At 38.4% G+C, this 26761-nt stretch overlaps 1 protein-coding gene across 2 annotated transcripts in view; it reads left to right on the top strand.

Annotated features, from left to right (window-relative positions):
• Window positions 1-23868, top strand: part of LOC150091810 (monocarboxylate transporter 12-like) — a 76156-nt gene extending 52288 nt beyond the window's left edge. For both annotated transcript variants that reach the window (XM_090377104.1, XM_090377113.1), the window contains exons 2-6: window positions 15022-15469; window positions 19090-19233; window positions 20384-21529; window positions 21971-22096; window positions 23403-23868. In XM_090377104.1, the coding sequence (XP_090233230.1) occupies window positions 15208-15469; window positions 19090-19233; window positions 20384-21529; window positions 21971-22096; window positions 23403-23545 (1821 nt within the window). In that variant the 5' untranslated portion in view covers window positions 15022-15207 and the 3' untranslated portion in view covers window positions 23546-23868. The remainder of the gene's footprint in view (window positions 1-15021; window positions 15470-19089; window positions 19234-20383; window positions 21530-21970; window positions 22097-23402) is intronic.
• Window positions 23869-26761: the final 2893 nt, after the last annotated feature.

Raw genomic sequence — 26761 nt, 5'->3', positions numbered from 1 at the left:
AAAAAAGGCTTCTGGTGGCCAAACCACCCCTCCTAGTTCCTTGAATTTATTCAAGTTATCCACTTCCACAATATCAGAGGGAAAATTGTTCCAACAATCGAACCACCTGCTGGCTAAAGGCAAACTTCATCTATTCTGCGACTATCCTTCCTCAATTTGAATTTAAGCCCTCCCTCATGTACGTAGTCTGAGGAAGAATACCATCAGCAATGAGCCTATTCAATCCATTTCAAAGCCTTAAACACCTCAACCAGATCACCTTGCACGCGCCTAGTCTCCAGACACTTCAATTTGAAGCCTTTCTTGATAAAAGCACTCCTTTGTTCCCCTCGCCAATATCGTTTACCTTCTCTGTACCCGATCTAGCATTCTTCCTAAAGTGAGACCTCCAGACCTGTATGCAGTACTCAAGGTGTGGCTTGACCATTGCTTTATACAGTGGAATAATCACCTAATCCCTGCTAGCAAAACTCCTTTGTCATTCACAAAACCCCATGTGCTGTACTGGCAGCCTGTCGGCACTGCTCTAAAGTTCTGTTTTTTTTTTTTTTTTTTTTTTGACTCATCCGCCACGAAGAGTAAATTCATTGTATATTAGACAGATGTAATGCTTTTTTCAAGAATCCTCCGCGATCGGAAAACCATCATTTGTCATCCATAATAGTTTTCCAACCTTCAAAGACGATGGGTTATATGACATACAAGTCTGTGCATAGTGCTGTGATGTTCAGTTTGTGTGCTGCAGCTCCTCCGCAAACTCAAATGCCATGCAATTCCCTACGTATCGTCCTTGTACCAGTTTCTGTGACTTCTCTGAACTCCTGATTGAAAGCATTCTATGAGGACTTACTGAATTTACATAACCCCCTTTTCTGAGGACCTTCCTGTCTATTTCAATCAGTTTCTGCATCTACCAGAAAGTTGCCGGATGTAACAGCATGAAGTTTCCTTTCCTTTCAGTAATTACGTCAGTTTCCGTTGATTTAAAAATTTTCTGCAAGGTCACGAACAGATTAACTGACTTCCAATACGTATCATTATGGTAACTGTCCGTTGGAAGTCTAAGCTTAGCGCCTTGACCCATCTGCATACTTCAGCTTGAATGCAATTTCTTTTGTACCTATTCCTGACGTGGTTGGTATGTATGGTACATTTTTCAAAATCTCAGTGGTGTCCGGATACCTCTGGGAATATAACGTTTTATACAAGTCCATAGGAACTGACTATTAAAGATGGGAGGAAACTTCTGCCCAGACAAAGGACATTATCACCTTCTAGTTGAGCAGTAAACTGCATGTGAGCGGGCACACCTTTAACAAAATGTAAACTCTAGGCGCCATGGTACTCGCCACTAGGTGATGGCGGAGAACGCAACAAAAACCTTCAGATCTTCAATTTCAACTTTTGCAACGACTGCACTTGGAAAAATTCCATAGCTGTTTCCAATATGTTATCAACACTTGTTTATTCGTTTTCATTAACAATGGCTATACAGTTTTAAAACGTTCAGTGCTTCACGTAAGAGTAGTTTTTATCAAGGCGGGTAATTTCCTTTTCGAAACTAGTGCATTCAGTAACCAAGGTTTGTAATAAACGGTTTCATATTAGGGACACCGAAGAGCCATCTTATCTGTAATATTTTCAATCAAAATTGGGAGGCTTGATACACAGGGTTATGAGATTCCCGTTATCCCTCAGAATTGTTCATTCTATAGAAACCCGTCCTAAAACTGCAATATGCAATCATGAATTAGTAGTGACAACCATCTCGGGAGTGTGTACAGACACTGTAACTTGTCTTTTGATCTCGTCTCCAATTATTACTTTTCACCTAGTTTCTTTGTATTGCCCTCCGTCAGCAGATATTCAAACGTCCTTACATCAGCTGGATCGTATATGCACAAAATTTGCTTCAGGGAATTTAATTATATGCGCTTTATAATTAAAATGCGCTTTAGATTTAAATGCCAAATCATCTTTTTGGTACAGCAGAATTTCAGACAACAGAGGTTCTGCTGTGGAAGATTTAATATTGTCTTACAATTTAGTAGTTCAAAATTTGCCAAACAGACCTTACACATTCTCGTCCTTAAATGGAACATCAAACATTGATGCAACTATCACCTCTGTTAAACTGGACGGGCAGATAACTAATTGGAATGTTCTACCATCACTTATTAACAGTGATTATAACGCTATAGTATTCAGTATCAAACCCACAGTTAGAAATGCGGATCTACAGCTGGTGGACTTGAGAAGATATTCCATGGAAAAAATTAAATGGGACAAGTTTAAGAATTTTCTAAATTTGTTCTTTCCTCCTGAAGTGGCTTCTACTTTAAATTCCTTATCTGCCATAGAATATTCAAACTATGTTCAGTCACACTTATTCCTTGCTATGAGCTACTCTGCTAAACGTAAACAATCCAGACGCCCATCTGTCCCCTGGTGGACTTCGGAACTTTCTGCATTAAGAACCCAAACCATGAATGCTAGGAAAACGTACCAACGAAACAGGCACCTGGCAGACACTGATGTCCAGAGGCTGAAACAACAATACAATGATCTCAGGAAAAGGCTACATAAAGCCGTCGCAGATGCAAAAATTGAATGTTGGCAAAACTTTGTTCGTAACACGGGAAACACTGAACCGTGGGGTCTAGTCTACAAGATTTCCAGAAACAAGTTAATCTCCGGAGACATATATAACACTGTTATAGTGGACGGACAAGAAACTACCGACTGGTACTCTACTGTTGGTACTATTGTAAATAAGCTTTTTCCTCAAGACAATTCAGAGGATGATTCTCCCGAACAAGCAGAAATTAGGAGAGACAATCAACAATATATTGGAACATGTGACATCAATCCTTTTACTCTTGTTGAACTAGGAACAGCTGTCTCCAAACTAAACAGTAAAAAATGTCCTGGGATGGATCTGATAGAAAACCAGATAATAGTCAAATTTTATGACCTATTTCCCAATATCCTCCTCAATCTCATGAACAAGTGTTATATCGAGGGAGTCTTTCCAAGACCGTGGAAGATTGCCCTACTTAAAGTTTTACATAAGCCTGGGAAGTCGACATCTAATCCCAGGGCTTACAGACCAATCTCCCTATTGGCAAACTTGGGGAAACTTTTTGAAAGGCTGCTCTCTCCAAGAATACAAAATACGGTACAGGATAACCATCTATGTTCAATTAATCAGTTCGGGTTTAAAAAAGGTTCTTCAACAGAAGTTGCCATTGCCACCCTCAAGAACTATGTAGAAAACTCCCAAGCTAAGTACGTGTTGGCAGTGTTTATTGACTTTGAGGGGGCTTTTGACACAGTATGGTGGGAGAGTGCCCTTGTGTCACTGCGCTTGGGAAGATGTGACAACTATACTTACAGAATCATCAGGTCCTACTTTCAAGACAGATCTATCAGAATTTGTGCAAAACACCTAGTGTATTCAGCTACTGTTTCCAGAGGATGCCCTCAGGGGTCGGTACTGGGGTCTCTCCTCTGGAACGCAGTCTTAGATCAGTGGATGACAAAATACCACGAGGAGGCTATGAAAATCGCTTATGCCGACGATTTAGTAATTGCTGTAGAGGGCCGTTCGAGGAGGATACTCGAGGAAAAAATGCAAATTATATTAAATGATCTATTTGCATGGACCAAACTTAAACTAAAAATATCACCAACAAAGACCAAATTTATGACCTTCAAAGCTCATTTTAACTATAATCGACCTCCTAAGATCTTGATAGACAACTCTCAAATCCCATATGTATCCCAAAACAAATATTTAGGCATCCTAATCGATGATAAATTAAGCTTTCTGCCACATATATGTAAACTTAGAGATAAAATAAGGAATTTTACTGCCTCAATCATAAGAATATCAAGGAAAGAATGGGGTCTTAGTAAAAGAATATTGTTTTTATATTATAAAACAATATTTCTGCCAATAGTCTCATATGCTGCAACCATTTGGTATCACAGTCATAACGGTTAAAATGAAAAAAAAAACTTATTTCTCTTCAAAGATCCATGTTATTATCTGTTTTAAATTCTCCTAGAACTGTATCAAACAACGCATTACAAGTGTTACAGGAACCATTCCCCTGGATCTGTATATCGTATTCAAGGGGATGACAACTGGATCAGATGTTATTCCCCTAATGGGAATAACATCTGATCCAGTGAACGAGGTCAAACAAGAAAAGAAAAGATTGTGGGAACATTTGTGTGGCAGCATCGGTGGAATGCCAGCGAACATGGAACAGTTACGAGGCAATTTATAACCAAAGTGAATTTTACTGCCGCCAAGGAAATAAATCCCTGGTTTGCTCCTTCGATGAATACAACGTACTTATTAACGGGACATGGATCCCTTAGAGCCAAGTTACACGAACGTGGACTTGAGCCAGACCCTTACTGCACTTGTGGGGGTGTGGAAACTTGGTCTCATGTTTTATTTGACTGCCCACAGTATCTTCAGGCACGTTTAGTGTTGTTTAGCAGTGTATCGGATCTGACAGAAGATAACGTAAGTCCCTTAGTAGAAAGCTGTAGGAATTTTAATGCTTTACAGACATTTTCAGCGACTGTTTTTAAAAGAAGACTAGAAATAAGATCCCTTCACCCTCGAGGAAATTAAATGTAGGATGTACAGATTAATTAATAAAGTCACGGTGGTCTTCTCCGTTTTGTGCCAGCATGTATTAAAACTCTTCTTTAGGTGGTTCTCTTCTAGTTGCTGAAGACTTCTAATTATTCTTTTTCCCGAGAGTCCTAACTTGTGTATGATTTGGAATACCAGTAACAGTCCATGGGTAAGAGAATGTAGTTCATATCTATATGGTCACAGATCTAGATGTCACTTAAGACCACACAAGGTATAACTCCAAAAGTTTCAGAGGAGGTTGTGCTTGTGAACTGTTTCCATCTAGTTCCTTAGTTTTTGATTTCAGGTGTCACGCCCCAGAATCAATCAACATTCTTATTGAGAATCCTGTTAACACCCGAGGGTCCCTGTATATCCTCCCATTAGAGTTCTATTGAGGCATCCAATCTGCGACTTCCAACAAGCTGAGATCCGGGGAAGACTACTGGAACTGACTTCTTTTTCTTGAATGAAATCAAACTGGACAGTTCAACTTGTGACTTCATTTGAAAATAAGAAAATGTACTGAGAATAAATGAACTGTGGTGAAAAAGACTAAGACTAGGAAATCATGTATATATGTTAATATAATTGTTACAATTGTTTTACTAGAACATCATGTATATAACTATTAGGTTTTTTTTTTTTTTTTTTTTAGCTGGCTCTCTGGTAAGGGCAACCTGGGAGCGAGATTGCAGGCACTCGCCAGTATTGCACTCGCTCTGGCGGGTGCGAGATTTTCGGTGGTAATAACACCGGTATAGAAGGACTGTTGACCCAGGCCCGGTGCTAGGGATGGGCACCAGGCAGCAGCTGCCCATACGTTGGCTGCACCCTGGTGGCATAATAGCCTGTCACAAACAACACACATACACTGACACTTTTCAGGCCCATTATGCAGAGTTTCTGCACCATAACAGAGTACGAAGGTGGAGATGGGCTAAGGCCTAGGAGCCACCCCGATATAAGAACACACATGCAAACACACACAGTGCCTTGATTACCATTATATAGAATGGATGTATATGATAATGTCCATAAAACTGTATATAAATTGTTTACATCATGAGAATGCACATAAAATTGTGTGTAAATAAATGGAATGGAATTATCTGTAAAATATGTCCATAAATGAGTTCTCTGGTCGATTTACTTGTTTTGCTGGAAGAAAAATCCATGAGGTCCTCGCGTCGCTGAAGAGATTCAAACGCGGACCTTTCCACCCTGTGTGATAAGTTACCTTAAAACCTGGAGCACTCCAACTTTTAAGATTGCCTCCATGGTCACACAATATGAAGGAATGAGCCGCGAGTCAGACACCTAACTATATCAAGCGGCAACTCCACCTGTATCGTTTGGCTGGAAACTACAAATTGAATTTAGACAGATCATTGGTGAAAATACCTCAATACGAGAGGACTTTTTTTTTTTTTTTTTTTCCCCCATTCATCTTGGGCAATTCATGAAATGACTTCCACAAGGATGAAGATGATAAATACCGTTATCAGTATTTTCTGCCTTTTTACACAATCTGTAACTATTTATCTTAATCTGTTTTTAAGAGATTACCACGGACAAACTTGTAGACTTTCATTATCCAATGAAAATTACAGTAGTACCTTTTAGACGGTATGCAGTCCTATCTAACATACTACGCGACGGCTGTTGTATTGGTTGTCATGATCGATTAGTCATTCCTTGATGTCCAAAGAGGCAGTCCTTTGGACACTAAGGAATAACTCGTCAGTTTTCATTCATTCTTCAGTTTCTCATTAGTCATTCCTTATTCACTAAAGAATACCAGTCCAATTATTGACCAAAAAAACTGCCAGCTGCTCTTTGAACATTTAAGTAATGACTGTTTCATTCCTTATGAGTCAGACTTGCTTTGTCGTATATCGTCAGCCACAGTTTTTGATGTGACTGTTGATATTGGTACTTGCTCTTGTAGCAGGGAGGGAGGAGGAACAACTTTTTTGTCTGCGTGATCCTAATATTACAAACCGTATCCATTCTCGCCCTAAATAGTTCCTTAATACTGATATTTAATAATGAAGTGAGAAATCAGTGAAATGCCAAGCAATTAAACTGTTTATATTTTCTTAACTCAACTTGCTTGGACTGTGCTGGAATTCGCAATTTCTTTTCGTTAAGAACATTAAGAAGCAGTCCATACAGTCTATTGTCCCTTGTGCAATAAAACATTAAGTCTCTACTCACATACCAGAATGTCAATGCACTTTATCGATCCATATATTAAGGCACTTACTGACATAATCGCAGTAACTGCCATGCATCGTAAATTGTTGAAAGAAGGACGACACTTTTAAAGTGTCAAATGAATAGAAGTTAGTACACATGGGAGGAATGTACTTAATATGCAGACCAAACCTAACTCGATAAAACAAACAAGCAAGCAAGATGGATTTGCTGTTGTAGTAGGTTTTTAGAGGCATCCGCGACTAAAGCTGTGTTGTGCTCACTATAAATTGAATGTTCTGTGGTCGATTTTCTTTTTGCTGCACGAAATTCCCGGTTTTTCCGGGAGAAAAACCATGCTGCTCTTGCCAGAGACCGACTAATTCGGTCGGTCATGTTGTGAAAAAGGTCCATAAATTCCTCACGTCATCGACATTACTCTAAGGTGTTCCCACCCGGTGTGGAGAGGGCGGCGAGGGCTATAAACTCGGATCTTTGAAGACTATCACTATGATGTGAAAATAAATGAAAGATTCTGTACTACATTTCATTGGCCTAGCATATCCTCTAGGGTCCATTCAGTTATGCAGGTTTGGGACTTCTGTAGAATCGAAAGCAACTTTAACTGCTGCAATGTGGTTATATTCACCTTCTTGATAATGCAGTTCCCAACTGCCATTTGAGATGTTCAGCAGCTGATGTAGCTCTGTGGCTGCGAGTTGATGCATTTTTCCTTTATTCTCGGAACATAATCACCTAAAGTAATCTCAGGTGAAGAAATCGCTTAGATGACATCGTTATGACTCTGCAGTCCTACAGGAGCAGTGGGACCTGCTGTTATCTGGGACTAGGAGATGCAGATTCATACTACGATTGATCGTTTGCCTCTGATGGGAGAAGTGCGCTGACCCTGATTTATGTTGAGTAAGGATTCGATGAAGGCAGGTATAATTAAAAACAAAAAAAAAAAAAAAAAAAAAATTCTGTTTATACTACGGTACGATACCCAAGTCAGTTTACAATAAATCGTCAACACAAGTATTTAGTAGTAACGGGCTTTTAGCATTAGTAGAGGCTTATGCAGCATCAGCCAAAAAAAAAAAAAACCCATTCCCATTTCACCCCTCCGTTCGTTCCAAGTACCTGTCCAGCTCAGCCTTAAATTTATTTAGGCTATCAACTTCCACAAAAAGGGATGCATGTCTGTTCCACCAACGAACTACCCACTGGCTAAAGGCAAATTTCCGCACATCTATTCTACATCTGTCTTTCCTCAACTTGAATTTATGCCCTCTCAGGTGATTATTCTGAGCAAGAAAAAGAATCCCATCGGCATTCAGCATACTCAAGCCATTCAAGGCTTTATACACCTCGCCGGTGCCTAGTCTCCAGATACTGTAATTGGCAAAATTTAAGCCTTTCTTCGTAAGAGCAACCCTTTGTTCAATTCACTAATCTTGTTGCCTTTCTCTGTACTCATTCCAGCAGCTTTACATCCTTCTTGAAATGAGGCTTCCAGACCTGTATACAGTACTCAAGGTGTGGCCTGACCATCGCCTTATACAAGGGAATAATCACTTCCTTATCCCTGCTAGAAAAATTCCTGTATATCACTGACAAGACACCATGAGCTACTCTTGCAGCCCGTCTGCACTGCTCAGAGAATTTCATATCTGCCTGCACAATTACCCCCAGGTCCTTTTCATTCTCTACCACTGTTAGTGTAGTACCACAGAGTTGATACGTTGTTCTGGGGTTACTGTTTCCCATATGTAGTACTTTACATTGTCAATGTTAAACTTCATTTGCCACATCTCAGCCCATGTGCTCAACCTTTCTAGATCCTGTTGCAGCAGCATAGCGTCAGTAGTGTCCTTAACAACCCTGCCAACCTTTTGTATCGTTTGCAAACTTGGACATTAAGCTTGATATACATTCATCATCATTTATAAATACAGAAAACAACCCAACACTGAACCCTGAGGGACTCCACTAACATTATTCCACGATGAGCAGTGTCCATTGATTACCACTCTTGTCTTCTCCCCCTCAACCATCCCTTTATCCATAGCAGCAATTTGCCTCCGATGCCACACTGCTCCAATTTGTGCAGCAGTTTTCCATGTGCAACAGTATCAAAAGCCTTTCTAAGATCCAAGTATATAATATCAAAGTTATTCCCTGCATCCAGTTCTCTTGTGACTGCATCATAGTATCCAATAAAATTGGGCAGATAAGACTTTCCCTTAACAAAACCATGCTGTGTCCGAGCTATAACTGAAGTCTTGTCTAGATGATCCAGCAGTGCATCTTTTAACCAGTGCCTCCATTAATTTTCCTGGAACAGAAGTTAAACTCACAGGTCTATAATTACTTGTGTCAGCCTTTGATCCTCCTTTGTGAATTGGGGTCACATCTGCATATCTCCAGTCTATGGGTACCTCCCCTGAATCCAAAGAAGCTCTCATAATTATGGCTAAGGGTTTGCTTACTTCCTTTGCTGCCTCCTTTAATATAACTGGATAGATCCCATCCACCCCGGGTGCCTTTTTTATGTTTATCTTCAACAATTTCTCCTCCACTTTCCTCTCAGTTATTACAAAATCATCTAGCTCACTGCCAAAGTTTACTTCACCTCTGGCATTCCCCTTCCTGAATAACTCCTCATGTGTGAATGTAGATACAAAATACTCGTTTAGTTTGTTAGCCACCTGAGCAGGATCCTCAACTGTTGAACCATCAATATCTAGTGGACCAATCTGATTCATCCCTTTCCTTCTAGAGTTTACATAGTTAAAGAACTCTTCTGTTTTTCTTTGCATCCTTTGCCAAGGATTTCTCATAATCTGCCTTTGCCTGCCTAATCTCCTTTGTGACTTGGTTACAGATCAGCTTATATCTATCATGGGCTTCCATGTCACCCATTAATTTATGTCTCCCATGCATTTTTTCTTCTATGCCATATGTCTCATTAGATCATCTGAAATCCATTTAGGCCTAAACCTTGAACAATATTTCTTTGTTGGTATGTAAAGCCTAGTAGTTTCCAAGATAAGTTCTTTGAATGCTTCCCATTTTGAATTTGCTGTTGGTAACATCGTCAGTTGTTCCCACTGTATAGAATTTAAATACTGTCTCAGACCATCGTAGTCGCCTTTACGAAAGCAAAAACCCTTCCCTTTACCCCTGATGGTAGTTATCTCTTTGAGTAAATCCCACTTCAGCACACTGTGATCACTGCCACCTAGTGATTCCTTTATCTGCAGATTCTTAATGCATGAAGAATCACTGCTGATAATCAAATCAAGAGTATTACTCCCTCTAGTTGCCTCCCGAACATGCTGATGTTAGAAAACAATCATCCAATAAATCCACAAAAGCCTTGCTAGAGTGTGAGTGACCAACCCACAAATTCCAGTCAATATCTGGGAAATTAAAATCCCCCATTATAAGACTCTCTGATTTACTGGCCCACTCTATTTCCCTGTACAGTTTCTTATTATACTCATCAGAGTCATTAGGCTTATAGCACACTCCTACTCAATTTTGATCTCCCAATGCTTATATAAAACCAACTGACTCTACACTGCACTGTCCAGCGATGTTGACTGGCTTCACTTCCTTGGATTTTATTTCTTAACTAATAGCATAACCCCTCCTCCCTTCCTATCCTGTCTGTCCTTGTACACATTGTATTCCCCAAATTCCAGTTCTGCATTCCTTATATCTGTGTGATACCACATCTCTGATATCCCAACAATATCTGCCTTTGATGTTTTGAGCAATACATCAAATTTATTTACCAAACTTCTAGCATTGGTGTACGCGCAAGTATACATGCACCTGTTCCTATTCTTAGCTACCCTAACACAACCCATGTGTTTACTTGTACCGCAATGACTCCCAGCAATCTGAAATACCCTGCATCTTGTTTTCTAGCCTGCTGCTCATTCCAATAGAAGTAGTGCAAGAATCACTTTCACCACTGCCAGTGGCTACTGTTAATCTATTAGTCCTTGTATCCCTCCCTTCCCCAAGCTTGAACCCCGGTCCACTCAAGGAACGCGTGCTCTCGCCACTAGGCTACGTCAGGCCTCACATAAGACATTACTGAAATGACCCTTGTATAGCTGGAATAGTGAGAAAAAATCCATTTGCTTTGGTCTTAAGCAGTCATTGGGCAGCACAGTTGGTATAATCACCAACGATCGAGTGGAAAAGATCCGAATTAGAAATCCGTCAATAACGCGAGGAATTAATGGGCCTTTTTCACAACGTAGCTGAATTAGTAGGGCTCGGGCAAAGGTAATATTGTTTTCGTCCAGCAAACAGAAATCGGCCGCACAATATGCGCATCATATATATATATTTTTTTAAATATACGTATATGGCGCAATGTTTTTAAGTCGCTGATGCACCTGAAACGAACAACGAACCTTTGTCATGAAACAAATGCTTTGTAACATTGTGAATAATGTCGGAATGATTACAATTCAGTTTCTTTTCTGATAGCCAGCTGTAGATAACAAACTTTAATTAGTTCCACAATCTCTCAATGAGCAATTACTCCTAAGGGTTAATTGTTCCCGTACACTGCTGTGTATTCCTCATTTTGCTATTTAGTAACAGTGTCCGAGAAAAGAATGATTACGAAAAATCAACAGTAGCGGGCAAGCGGTTTTCTCCCTAATGAGGATTAATTATTAATATGAATCAAGGGTCGACAATTCGAGTTGATGCGCAATATCAATGGGTATCTCGTGGTGCCATTTTAGATGAGACGATTGTACTTAATCATTCCAACAAGAAATTTTTCAAAGCGATAAATAAGCGTACTCATATATTCCACTAAAGACTCTTTCAAAAGCTCAATCGTTTCGTGAGCACTCTTGTTCTTGATTTCACAATATAACCTCGATATGCAAAATTAATTCAGTGCATTAACCCCGAAAAGTTGGTAAATCCAGAGCTTTTTATGAAAAATCATAACCTCAACTTAGCTCAGTGTTTGAATATTTGTAAGCGGTTGAACCATTTTCCGGTGATTACATAACGTGAATTCGAAAGCTATCCTCATAGAAAAATACTTCACGAAACTTCAAATGAATCTAGGCTGAAATCGGCCAGAGACTATTTCAGTTGGTCCAGCAATCAGTGTTAATTTCTCAGAGTTGGTTAACCTCCTTTGTGCAGTTTGCCAAGCTGCTATTTTCTCAACGAGTTGAAGGTTACCCACTGGTGCAGTATTTCATCCTTGTTTTCTTTCGGTTGCCAAACAATGAGTAAAATCGTGAATACTGCCTTGAATTTGTGGCCTCCCTTATACACGAGGAATAGTCAGTTTCCTTTTGCCAAAGAAAATTGTGGATATATTAGTCTTTTTGTAACTGAATTTTCCGTGTAGTGAAAATTCAGTTAAATCATGTAGAGTGAAATTTAGCAAAGATATTTTTTTTTTTTACTTCATTTCACTTTCTGAAAAAAATTCGAGAAGTAATGGAGACTTGTATTCAGATTTTGGTGCGTTCTTTGATTCCTGTCATAAGGGGATTACTTCTATAGTGACAACTGCATTTTTGAAGGTGGCTCTGTACCAGTTTATCGGATCACTCTTCCGTTAATTGTTTGATTTAACAATCGTTCAGCTGTACTGAAAGGTGACCACACCAAATAACATTGATTGTAAATATTTACGATTTTCACTCTGAGAAAGATCAGTTTTTCTGTTAGTCCACATTACATTCAGGACTCATAACCAGCGAGACAACAGACCACACAAACCAAAAACGTTCGTGTTAGTTGTTGGCACATCAGCTTCTGTGGCCATAATGCACCTCCCAAAGTTTTTGCATTTTACTCTAATCCAAGCCCGAGGCGGGATTCGAACCCGCTACCTTTGTGTTGCCAGGCAGGCATACGTTCTATTGCTTCAGTTATAAGTGATCAAATCCTGACGGAGGTATTTTATTTATTTTTTTGACAGAAATTGAATTAAGCGATATAAATGAGATGGGGTCGGATCCAGCATGTTTTTCGAGGCAGGGAGCGATATAAGTGATTGACCAGTAATTTTGAATTATCTTCCAATTTACTCTGCCTTGGAGGAGGAAATACATAAATAAAAAAAGATGTAATCAAGAAGAGAATTTACTTACTGGCTAAATAAATTGAACATGAAACGAACTTTATTTTTGATCATTATAACGCAACCTCCACTGCTTCTACGTGGATCACAAGTATGGTAGACTCGGGCTCTAAACCGAAAATATTTGTCTTCTCAAGACTTTTTTATAAAGTAACGGATAACACTAAAATTCAAGCATTGTGCATAAAGGTATTGCTAATTCTTATTTTTAAATAACGGTTTGTTGTAATAGGGTTTTAGGAGCATCAACGACTGAAGCCATATTACTCAGTGTATACAGTCTGTTAATTGCGTGTTCTGTGGTCGAGTTTCTGGCGAAAGTTTCCAGGAGGGAAAAAATGGTACACTCGCCTAAGACCTAAGCCACCTTGTGTAAATTTCTTCCGTCATCAATGGCACTCTAACGCTGGTCTTTTCTATCCGGTGTGGGGAGGATGGAGATTCTACCAGCTGTAGTACCCACGACGGAGATTTGTTATATTTCGATTAACAATAATTACTCATCTTTAATTTGATAATAAAATATTTGCAAATGTGCTTAGTACTATGATTAAGTTTTTAATATTAAGAAAAAACAGCGAAAAAGCCTTCTTATAAATAAGAAAAAATGAACATTGCTTTCTCTTTTCTGCGAAAAACCTGAGGATGTTTGATGTTATTATAGTAGGTTAAGAAAGTCTCGCTATTCTTGTTAAACAATGTCATGACAACGAATCTCATCCCTAGAGTGTCACGAGTTTGTCTTCACTCATCTCGTTGATTGATCGCTGCAACATCAACTTTAAAGAAAATTCTATGTACTCGGCGGTATGGCGTTTTCACTTTTGTAGATACTGCAACGTCTGCCTTCAAACTTTATTTTTGTCGAATCCTCCGAACTCTGACATTGAAGAGTCCGGCTGTGCATGAAGAACGTTAATTTTAGAACAAGCCTGTGGAAACAAATGTCGTTGTGGTCATACTTAACGCAATTCTCTAAGCAGCAACGTTTACCCACATTCTATATCAGGAAACTGTTTTTGACTATGTTCTGTACACTTTGTGCGTACTTATGAATGTCGTATGTTGGGCAAATGAAAGATAGGTTAATTGTATGTGCAAACACCTAAAAAGAATTCTTGAGGAAAAGAATTGCTATTTTTGATGCTTTTTAGTTTTTTCACGTTGGGTTTCAATGAACGTTGAGAACTTTGTCAAAAAAGTAAACTAACTTACTGACAGTGAACCTTGAACTCAAATAATTAATCATTACTAATGTAATAAAAATGATTTTACAAATCGCTTTGCTTTTTTTTCAAATGGAAGAAAAAAAAAACTTCTGCAAATAAAAATCACATGAAGATTTAACCGATTTTTACTGAAGCATATCAGGTTGCAATTCAGTATTTCAACTGAAATAGCTGAATTTTTTATATTAAATATTTAAATTCCTTTAATTTTATAATTTTGTTATTAATTTTATTGCAATAACTTTTGCATATTTACTTGCGCAGTAGACTTTCTGCCCAAGAAAATTTTCATACGTTAAATATACACTCGTAAAAACTGTATATACACTTAAGTAAAATTTCTGTAATTAACCCTGCCTTTATCACAATCTGGATAATTCGTTTAAAATTCATTTTATCTAGAGGGCGCTTTATTCAGGTTAATGGCGACTGCTATATGCCAATTGGAGTTCACGCAATCTGTTGTAAAAAAAAATTGAAAATTTCCAAAATTACTGTCATAAAATGTAAATTTAATGTTATTTAACAAAAAAAACCTGTCACTACTGCAGTTACAGATAATTAATTATTTATAAAATTATCCGCCAGAGGCAGTTATTAAAAGAGTACTAAAATAAAAACCGGATAATTGCTTTTATTATTTTAAACATCTTTAAATTACAATAATATTGACTATAAGATGGATACAATGTTTTGTTATCGTAATGTTTTTGTGATGAATGCAATAAATGATAATTAAGCTTCAAGGAACTGGATTGCATTTCATAACAGTAATTTTCTTTCTTTGGCAGGTGTTCGGAATTTTGTCGGCCGCTTTCTGTATTTCTGGTGAGACTTCACTGTTTGTCCACACTGGAAGGGGTGCTTATCAGTGAAGGGAATAACTGGCCAAAGGTGACTGACTTCATGGTTATTGGTGCGATCCGAAGTGAGGTGGGCAAGCAGAATATCTTCTTGCGTGTCAGAATCAGTAGGTCATGGAGAACTGTTCGGAGGAACGACGAAAGGAGGAAGCAGAAGAACGTTCTGAGGATAGTGGAACAACATCGGCAATAACACCCCCCGATGGAGGATGGGGATGGGTGGTAGTTTTTGCATCGTTCATGATACACGTCATAGCTGATGGGGTAACTTATACATTCGGTATATTTTTCTATGAGTTCCTCAAATACTTTGGCCAAAGCAAAGGAATGACTGCATGGATCGCTTCGATTATGGTGGGAGTTACTTTCTGTATTGGTAAGCAAACTTCCTAGTCTGAACGTTCTCCATTCATAGTACAACAATCTAATTTCGGATAAATATATATATAGATTCATTATCATTTATAATTAGGAGTAAAATACTGTAATTGTATTAATTACAGCAGGTGGCAGATTTGAGGACACCGGTTTCTAATATGAAGCATTTTGGAAATCATAGCGAGTTCACTCGAGATTCTACTACTCCAAAGAAGCTCATCTCAATAGAAAAGATTCTTTGCGATTGTACAGTAGTTATAATAGCTTCTTTCATATCATGTTAAAGTACTGGATTCGATAATCCAGGCAACTCTCATTTACCTACTAGAATACCTTTTTGATATTTTCCTCGTGTCGTGTCGTTTGGCATTATTAGAATACAAAATAGGATAATCTGCACGATTTGATTTAAATTTTTCTGATACTTGTTCTCTCGCATCGTGTCAGTGCAGTTGTAGGGTCCTTTATTCTCCATTCCATCTTAAATTGTCGTGCTTTATCTAATAAGCCTTTAATTTCCAATAATTGTGCGAGCCCGCAAATTTCACTCTTCCTCATTTATCTCTATTTCTGTTCTTTACAATCTTCCTTCATTTATTTCCCATCAATTAAAATCTGCAGAAACTAGACTCCTGCGTTAACAAACATCGTCTTCTCAACCTTCAAACGCGTTCGTGTTTAGCAGTTGGTGGAATCGCCGTCCTCCCCCATAGCTCGGGAGAAAAAGACCATAGTTCGAGTCCCGTCGATGACGTGAGGAATTTAAGGTGCTCTTTCAACAACGTGGCTGAGTTAGTCGGTCTCAGGTGAGGGCAGCAGTTTTTCTCCCGGAAGCTAGTTTTTCATTCAGCAAACAGAAAATCGATCTTAGAACACTCGTAATTAGAATATACGAGGAGCAATATGGCCTTAGTCGCTAATGCTCCTAAAACCCCCACTACAACAACTTTCAAACCCATAGAACTAATAAGTTCTAATTACTTTCGTAATTAGTCGCCATAAAATCCAGTCCTTTAATCCTGGAAAATAAATCAACTAACCAGCTCAAAACTTCTAGCATGGAAGAATTGAACAGTAACTGCTGTTCCGTTATTTAGGCTGAAAATTGCTACAGTATTAATTAGACCCATCTGGTCCTGCAGTTTCAGATGGCTTACATGAATCCTCTTTCGTGCTCTGTTTCTTGTACTTAAATTGGTTTCCTTTTGTTCCATTTTTGCTCATTCCTCAATCATATTTAATCTTATTCTTTCACTTACATTTCTTGGTACATAAATATTGCTTTGTCTACATCCAAAAAAAAAAAAATTGTATTTTTCATGTGACTAACTATATTTTCTATTTGTATTATGTAATGTTGACTTCAAGTCGGAAAAAGTGTTTATATACTGCTCATCATCAAAGTAAAAGAAACAAGAAATGCAGACTTGGTTTATCGTGGTAAAAACCGTTATACGAGTTAATCTAGTGTTAATGTAATGTCTTCGAAAGATGTTACTAGATGTCATCTTTAAACCTGGAAAATAGTAACCAATATTATTACTGGACACCAGAAAGAGTTGACAGTTCAGTGTGTACTGCCATCTGGTAGGAACTCTAGAAATAAATATTGTTGAGGATCACCAAAATAAAAATTGTGTGAAACAAAGTTCTTTTCGGCATATTTTGAATGTCAGCGTGTTTGAGTTGTAATTACGGTTGGATTTATTCGTTTGGATAAAAACTAATTCATGTTGAGTTCGACTTATTTCTCCATGAATTTTACATAATATTGCCTTCCAAGAATATTTTGCCACACTCACTGGACAGTAACAATTTATAATTGTTATGGAATTCGTGATGATTCTATTCATAACGTTTTTCCTGATAATGTGGTTCTTGTAGTTCCACAAATTGGCGTTCCATTTCAATTGATAATTCCTCTTGGTGACAACTGTGTAGGGTTTAGGTGCATTAGCGACTTAGGCCATAATTGCACTATATATAGCAAGTTTTTCCCCACAAACTGGACTTGCGTCCAGCCAACAGACAAATCGACCATAGAACACACGCTATTAAGACACTGCACGGCAGATGAATTTAATTATTCAGGTGGCCTAAATATAGTTTAGTTAGTGTGTGTGTGTGTGTTGTATCTGCAAATTGCGTGTGTTCTATGGCCGATTTTGCTGGACGAAAAACTTTTTTTTTTTTTGGTTTTTCTCTTCAGGGAAAAAAAACTGTCCTCGCTTAAAACTAACTCGGCGACGCTGTGAAAAGGCTCTTCTCGACGAAATTCGAATTCTGGTCTTCTCCACTGGGAGTGGGGAGAGGACTTAAATTATACCAACAGTGCTACCGCGGACCTTGCTGTAAGAATTAGATTAATAGTATATCAGGTCCGTACCATAAATTCAAGTTATTACTGTTTGGGAGTAAATTTGCTTCTAAATCAGACATGAAGCCCGCTAAGAGGAACAAGAGTAGATTACCATCTTGATGTTAGTATGCTGAACTACACTTTTTTTTTTTTTTTGATTCTACCGAATCGACATTAGTGACTGAGTTGGTCATTTAGGAAGGACGTCATTTCCGTATCTTAGTACGAACTTGCCCTACCGAATCAACTTTAGTGACTGAGTTAGCATCGTTGATGTCATTTAAAATTTAACAGCCACCTAATAGGAAGTGACATTTGCGCCATTTCCGTATAAAATTTTGTTAATCAATCGATTTTACTCTAGTGCCGCCATAGATGTTTTCGCATCAAAAATCCTGATCCCAAAAGCAACCAAACCTTATTCGATTGTTTTCTGAGGGAGAAAATGATTTCCTAGATGCTCGTTTTTCGATTTACGACAATCACCTAACTAGAGGAATACTTGTAAACTTGAACGTATCGTAATGCATTTTTACTTCTTGTAAAGTTTGATGGGTGAATGAAAAACGAAAAATAAATTAAATACACTGTCTGGCCACTTTATTTGGACCATGAGAAAATAGCGGGGTGGACCACGGTTGTTTTCAATACACCGACATGACGTGGTGTGGAGCTAACGAAGAGTTGTAAAATTGCATGAATAATATTGGGCCATGCATGCATGTAACAAAACTGTCACCAGCTCTTGGAGATACGCGAGCAGTGGATTGTGCTGACGAACACTCCATCGGAAGTCGTCCATGTATTCATTAAACCGCATTTGGCACTGTGTATGAGTTTCTTGTCCATCGGATAAACGTGCAACTTTGCCAGATGTACCAAATACTCAACTAATATTTGTGGAACATCGCAACCAGATAGTTCAGTGCCTATTCCTCCATATGGACATTTTTTTTATAAATGCTGAACAACCGACTCATCGGACTTTATAACTTTCCCCCAGTCCTCTTGAAGCCATCCTTTTGTGTTCCTGGCACGAACATAGCGGTAATTTTTTGATCCCCTTTAGATCATTGCATAAAGTGGCCAAGCAATGTATTCGATTTTTCTCCTGAAAGCTTGGGTCCACTTGATTTCATCCAACAAACAGGTAAAACTGAATGACGAATATGTATTATATGACCACTTACTGCAGAACTATACTACTATATTTCAGGCGCTAGATTTGTTTTGAGAATTTTTTTTTTTCACCCTTTTAGGTCCATTCGCCAGTGGTCTAACTAATAAATATGGCTGTCGTACAGTTACAATTATGGGTGCACTGCTGGCGTCAACAGGGCTCTTGCTCAGTTTACCTGCTCCAAACGTCCCTTATTTGTTTGTGTCGGTGGGTGTCTGCACAGGTAAGTAGCATTCATTGAACAAGTCTTCTGTTTATGTTGGCACTTAAAAACGAAGTCAGAATTGAAAGTAACTCATTTCTTCCAAGCCTTCATTAACGTACTTCAAAAATAGTAATACTTTACTGCGCAGATGTGGGAAGTGGCGCCTTACCCAAACAGTATGCCACTGTCTTGCTTAAAGTACTGCCCCCTTAATGACTTTATTCTAACTTTTAAAGCCTGGTCGAAATTTATTCGCCTTATTCTCATTCAGTTTCATTAACATAGAAGGAAGAACTCATCCCTCCCTTTTGTTTATATTATCATTTGCCACATCAGTAGTGACCCAAATGTTTCAATTACTCTAGAAATTTTTCGTTTCGAACAAATATTTAAACGTAGAAGTTTTCTTTACTGATAATATTGGAAAACTCCTTTTCAGTACTTCGAGTTTGACAAATAACCCAATAGATTGCTACACATTTTTGAAGTTTCTTCAATCGGGTATGTAATTAGCAGGTCTCGGGCGAAGGAGTAGGTTTTTCAACTGTCCATGAACACACTTGCGAAGCATACACGTAATCAATATGGTCCCCTAGACTAATCCACTACATAAATAATATCAGCTAGTATCTATATCTTACACAAAAGATTACTTGACAATCCCTATTTCAAATGAATACATGTACATATCTTTCTGCCACTACAGATGACAATATGGGTGGTTTTTAGTAGCAATCTAACCGTCACTTGTTTAGATTTTGTTCGCATTTGAAGGATAAAAGCAAAGAGGAAAAAAAAAAAAAAAAAAACGACAGCTGTGAAATACTATATAAATTGTTTAAAATCGACAGTTCCAGGAAATCGGGCTGTGGGGGGGGGGGGGGTAAACTGGTAGTCCCAGCCACATGAAAACCATCCCATTGTAATTTTGTGGACACATTCTAGATATCAACTCTCCACTCCTGTAGATGAATTTTGATTAAATATGCTCTGCCTAAAGGAGAATTTCCTAGTCCCAAGCTACTTTGTAGCTAAATAATAAGCTTGCTTGCTTGCTTTCTCTATTGAATATGATGTAATTCTTAAAATTACACAAAAAATAAAGTTGCACGTTAATTTTATGACTTAACACTATTTCCATTGTCTTCTGTTTTTCTTTCTCCAATAGGTGCTGGTTTCGGGTTGATGTATTTGCCAGCTATCGTCTGTGTCACCTGCTACTTCGAAAAACGTCGGGCTTTTGCAACAGGTATTGCTGTATGTGGCTCTGGTATTGGCACCTTCGCTATGGCCCCCTTAACAGAATGGTTAGTTGAAACGTATGGCTGGAAAGGAGCAATGCTCATTATTTCTGGATTAGTATTAAATTGCGCCGTTTTTGGTGCCCTCTTTAGGCCGGTAGAGCAGTCAAAACCACCGCAGACTATTGTTATCGATTCAGCCAGTGTTCATGAAGAGGAAACTCCTTGTATTCGCAGAAAGTCGGATGACGTGGAGGAAACGCATAGGAAGTGCTTTTCAAATGGCAACCTTCCTTTACGGCAGTGCAGTAGCCAAGGCGATATCACCTTGCGGCCGTCCAAGTGTATTGTGCCTTTACATAGGCCCAAATCAGACTTTATCACGATGTCATCTGTCCGTCGACTGGGCAATGGAATATTGCTTGACGGCACCAAAGATGACATGTCCATACCTGTCCTCCATGAGGACGATGCATTGCACGAACTTTCAGACTGTACCACTCTGTCGGTAGTTTGTCGACGTCATCGCCACAGTACAGGACGCGGACTGATGCTGCAAAAGGATATCTTCTACAGTGGAAGTGTCTTCAACCTGCCCGAGTTTCGTTCCAACCCTGAGCTATACAAGACCCATCTGACTTCCACAAGATCACAGAAGAGTGATGCAACTCAGACGAAGAAGAAGATTCAGTTCTGTCCCAAAGAGATATCAGAAGCATTGTTAGAGATGATGGATTTCTCCTTGCTGAAGAATCCGGTGTTTCTTCTTTTTGGCTTCTCCAACTTCCTCACTAACATTGGCTTCAATGTCCCATATGTCTACACCAAAGATCGCGTTACTGAAATGGAAATTGGTGACGAACAAACTGGCAGCTACGTACTGGCCGTCATCGGTATCTCAAACACCGTCGGTAGGGTTATTTTAGGATACTTGTCCGATAAACCCTGGATCAACAGATTATGGCTATATAATATTAGTCTAACAATTAGTGGTATTGCTACAGGCTTGAGTTGCTTTTCCACCAGCTATGCTCTAATGATGGTGTATGCAGCTACTTTCGGAGCTACAGCAGGTAAAATTTCCTCCTTTTTCCTCTAAAAAAATAGTGCAATATTTTTCAGAGTTACTGTGCTTTTAGCAGAGTAAAATTTACTAATTACAAAGAAATCAGTTCTAACGATTTTAATAAAAGCGACAGCGTTTTAATAAATACAATTTGAACGAATTTTAATAATGATATAATCTCGTAAATGAGGCGTTTTTAAAAGTTTCCTATAATTTAATATTACTAAATAATTTATTTAGTATTTTAAATACTTGAACGGAAAGTAGAGGGCGTAAAGAGAGTAAGATAACTGAAAGACTGTCTTCTGCTATATTCTAAACGATTAACATTTTAGAAATTTGTAATGCGTTTTATAATAATATTGGAAAAACTATTTTCAATAAATTATCTTTTATTTAAAATAAAGAATGGTTTCCCTTTAATTTATATTTTATTTTCACGTATTAGGTGCGTATGTAAGCCTGACATCTGTTATCCTTGTGGATTTGCTTGGTTTAAATAAATTGACAAATGGCTTTGGACTATTGCTTGTGTTTGAAGGCGTCGCCTGCTTCTTGGGCCCTCCAATTACTGGTAAATTATGCTTTTAATAATTTCTAGATATCAAATAATATGCAAGAGAACTTTGAATAATTATATTGAACGAACAAATTTTGTTCAGCTTAACTTTAAAATATGTAATATGATTTTTATTGATTAACTATATCGAACCATTGGATTTCACTTGCCATTAATGCCAACAGATGGTAGTTATCTGTTGGGGCTAATGGCAGTTAATGGACTAGATCGTTTTTGTTGTCGATAACGAACTTATGTTGAGCGAAAATCAGCGCGCTGACGCCATTATGGTGCAAACGACATTAAAATAGGCTGAAAGCTTTTTTTTAATACACCAGGTTAATCGAAAGAGCTTTACATATGCACTTATTGCCAAAAATAATTGGGTACATGCATGTTTCAAAGTATCTTTTATTGATACAATATTAATGTTACCAACCTTGGCCATAATTTCTATCCTCATCGGTAGACTCCGAACAATCGTTGATAACAGGAAAGCGATATTTTGGACCACTCCTCCCTCAAACCAGCAGTCAATTCAGCTACTGATTATGGGTATCTTGGCTTGGTCCGAAGCTGACGTTCCAGTTCCTCCTAAGGATATTCAGTGGGGTTAAGCCTCTGTATGCCCATGGCTTCAAATATTTCGTGTGCACTCTGTACTACATACATAGTGTAACAAGTTAGTTAATGAACGTTCCTGAAATGGGTATTACATTTTAGGTGCATTAGATTTAATAAATTAAACAATCGTAGAATACTCAACGCTTTCGTAATGCAATTACTTATTTTCCTGGATTTTAATAACAGTTGAAAAAATAACAAGTATTTTCATGTTTCTGCCGTGATTAATATAATTATAAAATGGAAATAATTCATTGTATAATTCGAGTCACCCACCCACATAAGGGGGTGGGTGACTCTAAGGTTTCACAATGAGATGTTATATAGATGCCAATGTATAAACAACTTGAGTAATAATTTGATAACAAAAAAAAAAAAAAGCAACTGGATGGATTGGCAAAGCTTTTCGTTGATCTACTCCAAAATCAGCCACTTGTTACATGTGGACGGATGTACAGACATGAAGACTAAGTACATTACGCATATACAGAAATGTGACTAAATATAAAATTGCCGAATTATCTATTGGTCTGATTTTAATGAAACTTAAGAACGCTCAATTTTTCTAAAAGAGCCAAATATTAAATTGTCAAAATGCCTCCAATTGCTACTCATGAATAATTACTTGCACATTAAGAAGCAATGTCGTTGAATGCTGTTTACAACAAATTACCTTTTTTGCTTTTTGTAATTCTAGGTTGGCTCTATGATGGGACAGGTTCGTATGACCCAGGATTTTTCGTGTCTGGAACCATGATAGCATTCAGTGGATTGATGTTGTTTGCCACGCCATATCTGAGTAGAAGGATGCAACGGAATTTGGCTACGAATGTCGTGTGAATGACTTTTTCCTTTCATTTTCATTTGTAAGAAGACTGCTCAGGAAACTATTTAAGCTGTGATGATTTCTTTTCTTACTGAAATTTCTTGTAGAAATGGCATCTCGACTATATTTGGTCGCTGTTTATATATACACACAACATATATGTATATATACATATCTTTAAGTGCCGTGTTATCAACAGTAACATGGGACCATTTTTTTTTCCATTGAAGTTTTTATTACGTATACTCCCTTTGCAAGTACTGTTTACCAGTGTACCTAACAATAGTTTAAACTATTGTCTGTCATTGTATGATTACATGAAAGTATTCATAGTGAACGCGAGTGTTACTTACTAATTGTGAAACCATGTACTTCAATAAAACTAAGTACAGAATGGAAAGTATGATCTTGTTTTATTCAAAATATTCTCTTAAATAAAAAACATACAAGATGATATATTTATCTTAAGGGTATCCAATACGACCCCCCCCCCCGACCCATCTATATAATGGCATCAGCAAAGGCGGCATTATTGATGCTGCGTGGTTATATCTTCTTCCTGTTCATCTATAAACGCCTGTTCATCTATAAACGCCAGGTATGATCAAAAAGTTCGAGGAATGATTTTGTAATTGCAGCCAGTTACAACTTTCAGTTTAAACGTTTGGTCACTCATCTGCATGGAACATCGGTTGATTCTGCAGTCAGTCTGAATTAGCGTACATTGGGGATGGAGGAGGGTGATTGTGTTTAGTTGCATTTTAAAAGGAGTGATTTTTCTGTGCAGAGAATTTGCATTTAATTTTGTTTTAAATTAGGAAAAAATTCGACAGAAACAAATGTTAATCCAATTTTTGGAAATGCTCTGTGCCGTTAAAAGAATTTTCAGTGGTTCATTATGAATCTGTCCGGCATGGTCAAACAGTGAACTAGGAATAGTTTTAAGGCGGTTGGGCTACGCTTCTTGCTGGAAAAGTGGGCTTCAGGGAATTACTCTTACATCATCACAATGCCCCTTCATACTGTGTGCTTTCCATTCAAGAATTTCTTGCGAATCACTTAATCTCTATAGCCTCCAATCCGTTATACTTATCAGATTTAGCTCTCTGTAATTTGTCTAAAGTTTAAAAGCCTCTTGAAATGCTACAGATTTTCAACGACTGATTACGCCATTCAGAACGCTACACGAACTATTAGCAATTCCAGTCTATCAGAATATGTTGGAATCGGTGTATACTGTGTCAAGGAGTGCTTCAAAAGGTATTGCCCTCGTGGGTAGCACAGTTGGTAGAATCGTCGTCCTCCCTATATCGGGTAGAAAAAAAGTTAGTCCCGTCAATGATGTGAGGAATTTTTTTTTTTTTTTTTTTATAGGCCTTTCTACAACGTAGAAAGGCCTATAAAAAAGACCAAGAGATTGACAGTAGCCACTGGCAGAGGTGAAAGAGATTCTTGCACTGCTTCTATTAGAATGAGCAGAAGCCTGAAAAACAAGATGCATGATATTTCAGAGACTGCTGGGAGCCATTGCGGTACAAGTAAACACATGGGTTGTGTTAGGGTAGCTAAGAATAGAAACAGGTGCAGGTATACTTGCATGTACACCAATGCTAGGAGTTTAGTAAATGAATTTGAGGTATTGCTCAAAACATCAAAGGCAGATATTGTTGGGATATCAGAGACGTGGTGTCACACAGATATAAGGGATGCAGAAATGCAATTTGGGGAGTACAACGTCTACAGAAAGGATAGGAAGGGGGGAGGGGTTATGCTATTAGTTAAGAAACACATAAAAACCAAGGAAGTGAAGCCAGTCGACATCGCCGGACAGTGCAGTGTTGAGTCAGTTTGGTGTGACATAAGCATTGGGAGATCAAAATTGAGAGTAGGAGTGTGCTATAGGCCTAATGACTCTGATGAGTATAATAAGGAACTGTACAGGGAAATAGAGTGGGACAGTAAATCACAGAGTCTTATAATGGGAGATTTTAATTTCCCAGATATTGACTGGAATTTGGGGGCTGGTTACTCACACACTAGCAGGGCTTTTGTGGATTTATTGGATGATTGTTTTCTACATCAGCATGTTCGGGAGGCAACTAGAGGGAGTAATACTCTTGATTTGATTATCAGCAGTGATTCTTCATGCATTAAGAATCTGCAGATAAATGAACCACTAGGTGGCAGTGATCACAGTGTGCTGAAGTGGGATTTACTGAAAGAGGTAACTACCATTAGGGGTAAAGGGAAGGGTTATTGCTTCCGTAAAGGCGACTACGATGGACTGAGACAGTATTTAAATTCTATACAGTGGGACCAACTGATGATGTTACCAACAGCAAATTCAAAATGGGAAGCATTCAAAGAACTTATCTTGGAAGCTACTAGGCTTTACATACCAACTAAGAAATATTGTTCAAGGTTTAGGCCAAAATGGATGTCAGATGAACTAATGAGGCATATGGCAGAGAAGAAAAATGCATGGGATACTTACAAATTAACACATGACACAGAAGCCTATGATAGATACAAGTTGTTGTTGTTATTTGGTTTTTAGGAGCATTAGCAACTAAGGCCATATTGCTCCGGGATATGCGGTGGTCATTCCCTGAATGACCTTTCCGCATCCTCCGTATTTGGTGGTGACGGGCTCGAACCCCGGTCTAATCAAGAAGCGTATGCTACGCACTGCTGCTCCTTCCCACCTGGCTACGGAGGCGCCAGGGAGATACAAGTTGATATGCAACCAAGTTACAAAGGAGGTTAGGCAGGCGAAGGCAGATTACGAGAAATCCTTGGCAAGGGATGCAAAGAAAAACAGCAAAGAGTTCTTTACTTATGTAAACTCTAGAAGGAAGGGGATGAATCAGATTGGTCCACTTGATATTGATGGGTCAACTGTTGATGATCCTGCTCAGGTAGCTAACAAACTAAATGAATATTTTGCATCGACATTCACACATGAGGAGTTATTCAGCAAGGGGAATGCCAGAGGCGTATTCAACTCTAGCGGTAAGCTACAGAATCTTGAAATAACTGGGAGTAAAGTGGAGGAGAAACTGTTGAAGATAAACACAAGAAAGGCACCCGGGGTGGATGGGATCTATCCAGTTATATTAAAGGAGGCAGCAAAGGAAGTAAGCAAACCCTTAGCCATAATTATGAGAGCTTCCTTGGACTCAGGGGAGGTGTGGAAATGTGCAAATGTGACCCAAATTCACAAAGGAGGA

Source organism: Mastigoproctus giganteus, chromosome 1 (assembly GCF_048544385.1).
Source record: "Mastigoproctus giganteus isolate SK-2022 chromosome 1, ASM4854438v1, whole genome shotgun sequence".
Lineage (NCBI taxonomy): Eukaryota > Metazoa > Arthropoda > Arachnida > Uropygi > Thelyphonidae > Mastigoproctus > Mastigoproctus giganteus.
This window is presented reverse-complemented; position numbering and strand designations above follow the sequence as displayed.